Source organism: Chiloscyllium punctatum, chromosome 12 (genome assembly GCF_047496795.1).
Source record: "Chiloscyllium punctatum isolate Juve2018m chromosome 12, sChiPun1.3, whole genome shotgun sequence".
Classification (NCBI taxonomy): domain Eukaryota; kingdom Metazoa; phylum Chordata; class Chondrichthyes; order Orectolobiformes; family Hemiscylliidae; genus Chiloscyllium; species Chiloscyllium punctatum.
Genome location: NC_092750.1, coordinates 36,435,680 through 36,448,690, shown reverse-complemented (window position 1 = coordinate 36,448,690; position 13,011 = coordinate 36,435,680). Strand labels below are relative to the sequence as shown.

The 13,011-nt window shown below is 41.5% G+C and overlaps 1 protein-coding gene across 1 annotated transcript in view; it reads left to right on the top strand.

The window, feature by feature from the left end:
• Nucleotides 1-13,011, top strand: part of dnah12 (dynein, axonemal, heavy chain 12) — a 278,731-nt gene that overhangs the window by 159,748 nt on the left and 105,972 nt on the right. Inside the window, exons 39-42 of the mRNA XM_072582341.1 lie at nt 4,913-5,079; nt 6,268-6,523; nt 9,809-10,108; nt 11,537-11,715. Of these exons, the coding sequence (XP_072438442.1) occupies nt 4,913-5,079; nt 6,268-6,523; nt 9,809-10,108; nt 11,537-11,715 (902 nt within the window). The remainder of the gene's footprint in view (nt 1-4,912; nt 5,080-6,267; nt 6,524-9,808; nt 10,109-11,536; nt 11,716-13,011) is intronic.

Below are 13,011 nucleotides of genomic sequence, written 5' to 3'. Positions count from 1 at the left end.
AATGAACTTAAAATGTTTTGGCAATTTATATTTTACATTTTCTTATCATTTATTTTATGGATAGCATAAGGTGGAGTATACTAGAAACTACGTTTCCAATGCACTGCAGAACTTGATTGCACATTAGATGTTAGCTGTGGTTTTTTTGTGTGTGCCTGAAGTTGATGGTTGTTTTGTGGATGTTTCTGTAGCCATGGTGATTACTTTTTGAACAGTGTTTCAGGCCTGATTTTCAGACCTGGGATTTTGTGCATTGCTAATTAATTTTTTTTGTTTAACTTGGATTGTTTTGTACCTGACTGTAGTGATTATACTGAGGTTAGACAGGTGGACATAATAGAATATGAGTTCCCTGAATAGTGCTGTTAATCTGGTCCAATCAGGTCACACTGGCTGACAGTCATAAATAGAAGTGTGAGAGCTGGCTCTGAGGAAGCTGGGAGGAGAAAGTGAGGACTGCAGATGCTGGAGATCAGAGCTGAAAATGTGTTATTGGAAAGGCGCAGCTGGTCAGGCAGCGTCCAAGGAGCAGGAGATTCGTGTTTCAGGCATGAGCCCTTCTTCAGGAATGAGGAAAGTGTGTCCAGGTAGGGAGGAGGGACTTGGGGGAGGGGCGTTGGAAATGTGATAGGTGGAAGGAGGTTAAGGTGAGGGTGATAGGCCGGAGTGGGGGTGGGAGCGGAGAGGTCAGGAAGAAGATTGCAGGTTAGGAAGGTGGTGCTGAGTTCGAGGGTTGGGACTGAGACAAGGTGGAGGGAGGGGAAATGAGGAAACTGGAGAAATCTGAGTTCATCCCTTGTGGTTGGAGGGTTCCTAGGTGGAAGATGAGGCGGTCTTCCTCCAGCCGTCGTGTTGCTTTGGTCTGGCGATGGAGGAGTCCAAGGACCTGCATGTCCTTGGTGGAGTGGGAGGGGGAGTTGAAGTGTTGATTGGGGTGGTTGGGTTGGTTGGTCCGGGTGTCCCAGAGGTGTTCTCTGAAACGTTCCGCAAGTAGGCGGCCTGTCTCCCCAATATAGAGAAGGCCACATCGGGTCCAGCGGATGCAGTAAATGATGTGTGTGGAGGTGCAGGTGAATTTGTGGTGGATATGGAAGGATCCCTTGGGGCCTTGGAGGGAAGTAAGGGGGGAGGTGTGGGTGCAAGTTTTGCATTTCTTGCGGTTGCAGGGTAAGGTGCCGGGAGTGGAGGTTGGGTGTGGACCTGACGAGGGAGTCACGGAGGGAGTGGCCCAGACCAACCAACCCAACCACCCCGTGGCTCAACACTTCAAATCCCCCTCCCACTCCACCAAGGACATGCAGGTACTTGGACTCCTCCATCGCCAGACCATAGCAACACGACGGCTGGAGGAAGAGCGCCTCATCTTCCACCTAGGAACCCTCCAACCACAAGGGATGAACTCAGATTTCTCCAGTTTCCTCATTTCCCCTCCCCCCACCTTGTCTCAGTCCCAACCCTCGAACTCAGCACCACCTTCCTAACCTGCAATCTTCTTCCTGACCTCTTCGCTCCCACCCCCACTCCGGCCTATCACCCTCACCTTGACCTCCTTCTACCAATCGCATTTCCAACGCTCCTCCTCCAAGTCCCTCCTCCCTACCTTTTATCTTAGCCTGCTGGACACACTTTCCTCATTCCTGAAGAAGGGCTCATGCCCGAAACGTCGATTCTCCTGCTCCTTGGATACTGCCTGACCTGCTGCGCTTTTCCAGCAACACATTTTCAGCTCTGAGGAAGCTGGACCAATGTCAAGTACTATGCATGAGTAAATAAAGGATGACTTGATGACACCATACTGCCCCTCTGTGGAGTTAGAACATAGAACATTACAGCATAGTACAGGTCCTTCGACCCAATGTTGCACTGATCTGTGGAACCAATCTGAAGCCCATCTATCCAACACTATTCCATTTTCATCCATATATTTATCCAATGACCATATCAATGCCCTTCAAGTTGGGAAGTCTACTCCTGTTGCAGGTAGTATGTTCAATGTCCCTACTACTCTGAGTAAGGAAATTACCTCTGATATCTGTCCTATGTCTATCACCCCTCAATTTAAAGCCATGTCCTCTCATGCTAGCCATCACCATCTGAGGAAGAAGGCTCACACTGTCTACCCTATCTAACCCTCCAATTATCTTAAAAGTTTGAATTTAGTCACCTCTCAACCTTTTCTCTCTAATGAAACTGCTCTCAAGTCCCTCAGCCTTTCCTCAAGACCTTCCCTCCATACCAGGCAACATTGTAGTATATCTCCTCTGAACCCTTTCCAAAGCTTCCACATCCTTCCTATATTGCGGTGACCAGAACTGTACGCAATTGTGAGGTGATACATTTTGGCTGTGGGTAAAGTGTTGGAAAAAGTTATGAGGGATAAGATTTATAATCATCTAGACATTAATAAGTAGATTACGAATAGTCAACACAGTTTTGTGAAAAGTAGGTCATGCTTCACAAACCTAATTGAGTGCTTTGAGAAGGTGACGTCAATCCCATCTAGTCAAGGAACCTGTATCTCAATATTCTCCTTGACAACATTGTCTTTTTCCAGTGTGAATACTGACAAAATATATTCATTTAGTGCTTCCCCTATCTCCTGTGACTCCACACACAAGTTTATTGGCCCTAATCTTTCTCTCGGCATACCTCATATACCTATAGCAAGCTTTAGAGTTATCCTTGATCCAACCTGCCAACGACTGCTGATTTCCCCTCCTGGCTAACTTGTAAATCTTAAGTGCCCTAACTGAGCTTTTACATCTCATCCGAACATAGATCTTCTTCCTCTTGACAAGAGATTCAACTTCTTTAGTAAATCACAGCTCTCTTGCTCGACCACTTCCTCCCTGCCTGACAAGTACATACTTATAAAGGACATGCAGTGGTTTTTCTTTGAATAAGCTCCACATTTCAATTGTGCCCATCCCCTGCAGTTTCCACTAGCAAAATAATTAGTGGGACTCAAGTCTGATAGAGGCTTCAGGAATTTCTTTTTGAGCTTGGAGGAACAGCCTGTGGTTTAGAGAGTAAGATCTTTGGTTTCAGCTTTACTTTGAGCTTTGAGTGGCCCTATGAAATCTTTGGAATAGCATGGCTCCATAGTCTAGTGCTCCTGAGAAGAGAAGGATGGATAATGAAGTAGGTTACCTTCAAGTGAGGAGTTGCTGTTATTCCCAGACCAGAGGTATTTGGATGGGACAAAAACAGAAGTTGCTGGAAAAGCTCAACCGGCCTGCCAGCATTTGTGAAGAGAAATCAATGTTAATGTTTTGTGTCCTCAGAACTGAGGAAGAGATGCTGGAGCTGAAACATTAACGTCGATTTCTCTTCACAGATGGTGCCAGACCTGCTGAGCTTTTTCAGCAAGTTCAGTTTTTGTTCCTGATTTACAGTATTCAATTCTTTTAGCTTTTATTTTGTATAGGGATGGAATCCTGGGAGTTTACTTAAGATGGGCTACGTTTAGGCTCAGGTGTTTGATAACTCCAGGAAGAAGCTATCTGTAGTTCCAGTTGAAAATGGACTTAAACCTAACAAGGTTTAGATATAGGGAGTCTTGTGTGAGTATTGTAAATGTGGTGTTTTGGGATAATGTACCAGAGGGTGTTATGGTTTCTAAAGAAGAGTTGTTTGGTTTCATTTCAATTTGTTAAGGAGTGTTGCATGATTAGTAAGAGTATACTTCTACTGTGTGTCAAAAAATCTTTGATTTTTTTATTATAAGTAGATGGTTTGGTTTTTTTGTTAATAAACTTCAGTTTTATTGTTAAAGCAAAATATGCAGCATTGTGTACTTACGATTCAATGAGAGACGACTTTGTTAAAACCAAAACAATTCAAACTATGACCAATAAAACGAGGTTTCAAACTAGAATCTGATTTGTCCAGTGATAACATCAGCTGGGATCATAATAATAGCATTTTGGTGGTGCAATATGGGAGCCCTGTTGGATAGGTCCTTGGCATAGCCCTGCCAGCAGGTGTTTTTCCCAGCCGTAAACTCTGTTGCTTAAACCTAATCCTAATCCATTACCTTCATGAAGGTGGCCTATTTGTGATAACCAGAGTGAGAGATCAATGGAACTTAAGGCTCCATACCTCAATGAAGTACTGCAGGGAGGAAAGGTGGGTCATAATAGACTACCTGAAGTGACTTACTGCTTGGATTCACTGATATATTATTTTATAAATTTTAGGAGGTACTCTCAAACTCTCTAAACTAGCAACTAATGACTGGGCATCCTGCACACTGTGGGCCATCACCAGTAGCAGAATTGTACTCCAAAACAAGCTGTAACCTCGTGACCTGTTATATCTCCCCATTGCACCACTAGCACTATGCCAGGACTCAATGATATCACCAGGAGCAGCACAAGGGAAATGCAAAAGTGAAGTGTCAACCTGGTGAAGTTACAAAACAGGACTACTTGCCTGCCAAACAGCATAATCAGTAAATAATAGACAGGGTTAAGTGATTTCACAACAAATGGATCTGATCTCAGCTCTACAGTCCTGTCACATCCAGTTGTAAAATTTTGAGGACAATTAATCAATTTAATAAAGGATTCTTCACAAATATCCTTATCCTAAATAAGAGGGATGCTCAGTACATCTGTGCAAAATATGAGCTGAAATATTTGCAACAATTTTTAGCCAGAATTGCTGAATTCATTTCAGCCTCCTCCAGATGTCCCCAACTTCACAGGTGGTAGACTTCAGCCAATTTGATTGCCTCCACATGGTATTGACAAGCAGCGGGAGGCACTGGATATTGCAAAGGCTATGGGTTCTGACAACATTCTAGCAGTAGTACCGAAGATGTGCTCCAAATCAGACATCAACTGCAATTATTTCTATTTTGTATGCTCCTATGAATGTGAGGTTAATTTGATTTTTATTCTTCTAACAGAATATTATCATGTCCAGACTGGATAAGAGACGGAAGGGAGTGTATGGTCCTCCAATGGGAAAGAAATGTGTGATCTTTGTAGATGATATGAACATGCCAGCATTGGAAATATATGGTGCTCAGCCTCCTATTGAACTGCTCAGACAATACTTTGACCACAGAAACTGGTAACAATGCAGCTTGAAGCTATTGTCAAACATTTAAGTTTATCTAAACTTTATTCGGATAATATTTTGTTTGGCACAGATATTATACTCATTACGTCTATAGTCCCTGAAGAAAATCAAATAATATATTTTATTGCTTGTCAGTGGAAAAATACAAATAGTACAAATCAGCAAATACTCTGCATCTCCCTTATTGCTCTACCACAGAGGTTTAAAGAAAAGCACGCCTTTTAATTTTATCAACCACATATTTAACCTTAATCTGACATAGTTCAGGAAGGAAACTATAATTTCCTTTAGGACAAACAAGTGATTTGAATCAGTTCACTTACCCATGAAATAAAGCCAGTTGTACTTAATGAAAATAATACTGTATCACTCACAGTTTTTATAAGTCATTCCCCCAAAAATTACCTGTAGAAGTGCCTGTACCAAAACTTTTCCCCTGTTTCACACACCAAAAAAATTGTAATGTTATTCACAAATGATAGATACACTTTATTCAAAGTGTATGGGCAGGACTTTTGTTTTAGAGTGGGACTCTGATGTTTGGATCACTTCCAGGACAAGAACCAGCAAGGAGGAGGCCAATGTTACTTTTGAGGAATTGGCTAATTAATGGCCAGAGGGTAAATGCACAAACCACAGACACCTAGTTGGCTGCTGTTACTCGAGAATCTCAATAAGAGGCCTGTCAGTACATAAAGAGTGGAAACCTCTGGTGTGCATAAGGGTCAAAGAAAGTGCCTTGACAGAAATGTAGTCTCAGCACTTCTAAATGTTTTGAGAATACAATTGGTCACAGTTGCCAAACAACCTTTGTGATGGGAAACACAGTGGCCTGTGGCTTTTTGTAAGGTGTCTGAGGCGATGAAGGATGTTTAGGTAGCAAAATGGTGTGCTTGACTTCCAACTCTGCAGTGACTGGCTGTGATTCAACCACTGCAAAAGGCCCACCTGCCAAATGGAGGTTTTCCTGTCTGCAATAAAGAGAAACCTCAATAAGACCTTTTAATGGTCTCATTGGCTACTTGCCACTGGAGGTGGAGAGTGCAATTTAAGCAACCAGCTGAGGTGACAAGAATTTCTCGACTTGTTTGCTTCCTCTCCCACCTCCAACAGGCTTCTTCCTTGCACCTCAAAAGTCATTTCCAAAGTCTAACAATGACATTGTTTTACATATTCCAGGTATGACCTGAAAGACACCAGTAAGATCACTTTGGTTGATATACAACTGGTTTCAGCTATGGGTCCACCAGGTGGTGGTCGAAATCCTGTTACTCCTAGATTCCTGCGTCACTTCAATATTTGCACTATCAATACATTTAGCGATGAAACAATGGTCCGTATTTTCTCAAACATTGTAGCTTTCTACCTCCGTAACAATGAATTTCCTACAGATTACTTTACAATTGGAAATCAGATTGTTAATGCTACATTGGAGGTAAGTAATTTTACAATAAGCTTGTTCATCCAGAGTTTGAAAACTCCCCTTAACCATCCATCTCTCACAGCTTCAATCCCTGATCTCTTGCTAACAACCTCTCTGTTCTTCAACTCCTACCTAACAACAAACCTCCCCCCTCCCCGCCCTCGCCAACCTCATCTCCCACTCCTTGCAGTTTTGTTTTTATTCATTCTTGGGACATAGGTGTCACTAGCTGAGCCAGCATTTATTGCTCATCTCAAGTTGCCCTTGTGAAGATGATGGTCAATTACCTACTTGAATTGCTACAGTCCAATTGCTACAAGTAGACCCACAACGCCCTTAGGGAGGGAATTCTAGGAATTTGACCAAGTGACAGTGAAGGAATGGCAATAGAATTCCAAGTCAGGATGGTGAGTGGTTTTGAGTGATGTGGCGCTAACCGAGCGGGCTGCTTTGTCCTGGATGGTTTCAAGCTTCTTGAGTGTATTGTAGAATTCTATCACACTCCTGACTTGTGCCTTGTAGATGATGGAAAGGCTTTAAGGTCTCAGGAGGTGAATTACTCCTATAGTAGACTGCTCCCTTAAAGAGGGAATTGACGAAAAGGCAGGGCTTCTCCAAGAAAAACTGAGTAACTACCCACTCACCGGATTTTCTTTGCAGTAACTGAGCCTCAGAGAGTTGTCATTAGGGCACATCTACCATCAAAAACTGCCAAAATGTAAAGGAGCCTCACAGCTGTCAGAAAACAGTTCAAATTAGGAGCTTGAATTTCCAGTTTTGGGAAGTCCTTGTCTTAACTAATATGTCTACCATATTTTACAAGCATTTCTGGCATCCCAGCAGAAAAGTATTATATTGCTTGCATTTTTAGCACCTGAAATTGGGCAAAATGCTCGTCAATTTCTGTCCTGTAACATTTTGTAAACTGTTTTGAAATGTTAATCCTTTGAGATCAATAGCACAGACATTCCTAGTTTTCAAATTTAAATCCCACCCCTCCAGTGTCATAGAAATGTTGGATACCAAACAGAAACTAGTGTTATTCTATCCAGTGTTATTGTGATCTAAATCACAATTATTATTATCAGATGATATTTTGTAACTTGAATATCATGCCACCTTTTTATATGCAGATGTTTTTAATGTTGCTCATCGCATCCATTGAGTAATCCAAGGTGAAATCGAACATGTCCTTACCCACTTCCAAAACTTGTGTTTAGGATTGGTTGAAATTTTAAAATGTAGAGTTGGAGACATGGCTGAAACATAAATTTGAATCTCTGTTGCCCTTTTTAAAAAAATATTTTGACCATGGATACATGGATATGGACAGCCATTTTTTTTATATAGTATTTTATCAGATTATCTTTCCTTTTAATGAGTAAATTGAAAATCAGACTTGTTCTCTTCATTCTCATGCATAATAAATAAGTAAAGGTGATTATTATTTAACCATCAAACTTGTTCTGTCATTCAATTATGATCATAGCTGATGCTGGGCTTGAACCCCACTTTCCTGTCTGCTTGCCTTATCTCTTTATTCCAAGACTAAAAATCTGTTTATCTCACTCTGAAATAAATTAAATGATGGTGCAAACGCAATCTGCTGGAATAGAAATTCCAATGATTCATAACCTTTTGAGTGAAGAAATTTCTTCTCATTTCAGTCCTAGATGATGAGTTTCTGGTCCTGAAACTGTGTTCCAGTGTTCTAAATTCATTAAGCAAGGGAAAGAACATCTCAGTATCAGCTCTATCAAGTCTATTGACAATCCTGAATGTTACAATAAAATAATCTTCCATTCTTCTGAATGGGCAAGGTCTAATACAGTTCGAATTTACTCAATCTCTTATCATAGTACAACTCCTCATCTCAAGACCAACCTTCACTGATCTGTCTCCAATGTAAATATACAGTGGACTCGATTATCTGAACGAGATGGGCGGGCACTATTTCGTTTGGATAATTGATTATCCGGAAAATCGATTAAATGCCTTTCCTCTGGGGCTCGGAGTTTTAAATTCTGCTCCCTATTCAGGAGACTAGCAGCATCAGCACACATTGCGCGACACCCAACCCCAACATTGCCCCCATCGTTCAGCACTGCTCCCCCCACCCCATCAAACCCGGTCCAGCCCCACCCCCTTCCCCAGCACAAAGCATGCGAACCCCCGTCCCCAACACCGCCCCCAGGATCCTGTCCAACTCTGCCCCTCTGCCCTCTTTCCCCATCTCCCAACCCGGTCCAACCCCGCCCCCTGCACCCCAACCCTGCCCCCTGCACCCCAAACCACGTCCAACCCTGCCCCCCCAACCTGGTCCAACCCCGCCCCCCCGCACCCCAATCCTGTTCAACCTCGCCCCCCAACCCAGTCCAACCCACCCCCCCGCCACCCAGCACAATGCGCGTGAACCCCCGCCTCCAAAACAGCCCCCCCCCCCACCCCTCCGCACTCCCATCCACTCCCGCCCCCTCTCCGTGGCAGCCAGACTGGACACCAACAACAAGACCGCTGTTGCTGCAACTGCCTTTGTGGAGGTAAGTCTACAAATAGCGCGCGCGCGCGCACACACACACACACACACACACACAAAACCACAGTCACACACAGAACTTTATACTGCAACTTTTTAACAGGTTTCACATTTGCCCTGTACAGGACAAGGTTGGAGAGATTATTCCTGGGAAGCCGGGGTGGGGGTTGTTAGGGTACACCCCTCTGTAGAACTCCAGGGAAAGTGTGGGGAGAAAGAGAGAGAGAGAGGGCGGGAGGTCAGTCATTTGGAGATGGTGCCTGTTTAATCACTGTAGACAAAAGACCTGATCACTGCTGGAAACACGTCTTTGATGTAATGTTTCTATCGGGACCTCGTTCGGATAATCCAATTTTTGGATAATTGGTATTCGGATAATCGATGTTCCCCTGTATACGTCCTTAAATATAGAAATAAAAATTATATGCAGCATTCCAGACATCATCACATGAAGTCCATACAGTATTAATTTTTTTTACTCTTGCATTCCCTTGCAGTATCTGGTAACTTACATTTGCTAATTGATTGCTGTATGTAATACTACTTTGTTTCTTGCTTGTATAAGTATCATCTCTGAATCTCTTATTACACTAACATACACAGTATGTGCACCAGGTGCTAAAGTTGAACAAATTGAAGTTCTACACCTATTACGAAGATAATGAATTGACGATAATTAAGAATAAAAACTAAAGTAAGTACCAACTTATAGTAATGAATCTTCCAACATTTCAAATTTGTTTCCTTTCATTCTATTCCAGGTTTATAAAAAAGCCATAGAAAATCTACTTCCTACACCTACAAAATCCCACTACACCTTTAACTTGCGAGATTTCTCACGGGTTATCCAAGGCTGTTTGCTTATTAAGAAAGATTCAGTTGAGAGCAAGCGAGAGCTAATTCGTCTGTTTGTCCATGAAGTTTTTCGGGTATTTTATGATCGCCTGGTGGATGATCAGGATCGTACCTGGTTGTTTAACCTGATAAGGACGATTGTGAAAGATCATTTCAGGGAGAATTTTGATTCTGTATTTGAACATTTGGCACATGGCTCTGGACATGTGAGTCTGATTTCTTGATATTTTAAAAGTTGTATATTTTGCTTGCTTAAAATTAAAGTTTTCTAGTTGTGTTATATTGACTGCTTACCACAATGTAGTTTGATTCAATTGTTTCTCATATAATGCAAGGATAAGAGTCATACAGTCATAGAGTCATAGAGATGTACAGTACAGAAACAGAACCATCGGTCCAACTCGTCCAGGCCAACCAGATATCCCAACCCAATCCAATCCCACCTGCCAGCACTTGGCCCACATGCCTGCAAACCCTTCTTATTCATATACCCATCCAGATGCCTTTTAAATGTTGCAATTGTACTAGCCTCCACCACTTCCTCTGGCAGCCCATTCCATGCCCCTCATGATTTTATAAACCTCTATAAGGTCACCCCTCAGCCTCCGACACTCCAGGGAAAACAGCCCTAGCCTATTCAACCTCTCTCTATAGCTCAAATCCTCTAACCCTGGCAACATCCTTCTAAATCTTTTCTGAACCCTTTCAAGTTTCAAAATATAAGATCGCTATATTTTGTCACGAGCTGTGAATTTACCTCCAGATCTAAGTTTGGCATATTTCCTCCAACCAAATGTTTGTGGCCAAGTTTTAAATTCTATTAAAAGCAAAATACTGTGGATACTGGATCTCTAAAGCAGACAGAGAATACTGATGAAGCTCAGCATCTGTGGAAAGAGGAAGAGTTAATTTTTTGAGTACACCATGACTCTTCTTCAAAGAAAGGACAGATAGAGAAAAATGGGAGGAAGAGTGTGGGAGGTTGGAAGAGATTCAGGCCCACATCCCTCAATACACATGCAAATTTAAGCAGTGCATAGCACTCATGCACTGGTGTCAGCAAATGCAGAAATTCCATTCCTCCGCTGGTTTTAACCAGCAGGTTCAAAGCACAAAAACTTTAAACAACTAACAAACATAAGTTTGCGGATATTTTACTTAATCTGTGATACCCTAGACTCCTGTAAATTAAAGAGAGTTCTAGAATCTGGAATTCAGTAACAGAAAAGATGGTGAAAGCAGATTCAGTGCTAACTCAGAAAAGCCAATTAAGTCCATATGCGTATGAGAAGAAACAAATGCAGGGTAACCAATCCAGAGCAGTAGCTATTTGAAAGAGACAAGATATTCTGGATTACTGATGACATTTGAATTAGTATAAATTAAGTAAAATAAATATCAAATTATGAGCAACTGGAATGATTTTTGTTTTTGCTTATTGAATATGATTTTGTAAAGTAAGCTTTTGTGGAGTGACTCTTTACAAAAAGATTTTCACATTTCCAGTCTTTTAGCATTCATCATTAAAAAATATTTTCCAAGATAAATTCCTATGTTCTTTCATGATTAATATTTGCTATCCTTTACAATGCTTCTGGATTTAGTGTGATAATTCAGCAATTCATTTTATTTAGGTCACTGAAGAGGATTTGAGAAGCCTATTGTTTGGTGACTACATGAATCCTGATTTGGAAGGAGATGAACGATTATATGCAGAGGTTCCTTCAATTCATGAGTTTAACGAGGTAGTAGTGATGTGCCTGGAAGAGTATAATCAAACTCATAAAACTCAGATGAAACTGGTTATATTCAGGTACCTTCAACAATATCTTTCCTCATATATAATGTGGTATATGCTATTGCCATTGAGACGTTTGAAGACAGTCTGAGACATTTTTCTATCTTCCTGTGAAGAAGCACTTTTGGGTAGGTTCTTTAGGTCCTAACAGGGCAGAGATGAAGGTGGGCAGGCACTAAAAATAGTAACTTTGCCTATCATTGCCAGGGTTCCATTGCTGTTTTGGTTATTGACAAGAGTTATAAGAACAGGGAAGATGAGCACTGGAAATGTGCCTGATTCAAGAATAAGCTCAATTAATAGTGTTAGTGAGCTATAGCTTTAGATGTATTACAGGAAAAAGGGAAGCCATTGAAAAAGTGCAATATCTGTCATGACTAACTGAGCATTTTGGCATAGTGCAAATCTCCTACTTTTTCCCTGTGACCCTACACATTGTTTTTGTTTGAATGTTCATATAATGTCCTCTTGAATGCCTCAACTAAACGTGCTTCAACTGCATTTCCAGGCAGTGCATTCCAGATGCTCACTCTGTGAAAAGATTTTTTCTCACATTATTATCCTCTTTACAAAACACTTTAAATCTCTGTACTCTAGTTCTCAATTTATTCAAATTAAGTTTTGGGTTCTTGCTTGTTGAATCAAGGACAGACAAAGTGCACAGAGCAGCAACAATGCAAGTAGCCAGTCATCAACGGAGGTAAGCTCATGAAGGAAACACAGTTGAGAAGGGCAGTCAGCCATTGAGATGCATGTCATCAGCTTTCTAAAGATTGTGAGAGATTGGTCTATACATACTGGACAGTGTGGGGGGTTGTGATCTCCTGGCATTATGGGTGGGTCCCATCATTATTCTGATTGCAACTGACCACCTGGAAATCAGCAGTTCTTAGACCTTGGGTCCTATGATAATGAGACTCAATATCATCAGCAACAGAGGCAAAGACCTAGCCAAGAGGAGGTCAAAGTAGAGGGATATGGTGTAGGAAATCAACAGAGGCTATACCATAGCACAGAAACTACTATTGAAGGTGGAGCTACTTGGACATGTCAGTGAATATGTGCTGCAGGATAGTACTGGAACTCTATCAACAAACACATTGACTTGGATTCCACTTACCATCCCCTGAGAAAAAGAACAGGAAATGACATCACCATATGAAATGATGTCACCATACTCTAGTTTCTCCAATCTTGGGAATATTCCACAAAAATGGAATAGCCATTTAACAGTAATAAAATTTAGATAAAGTTCTGTCAATTTTTACTATGTCATAATTTTCCTGCAATTTTCACATACACTGGATAGTC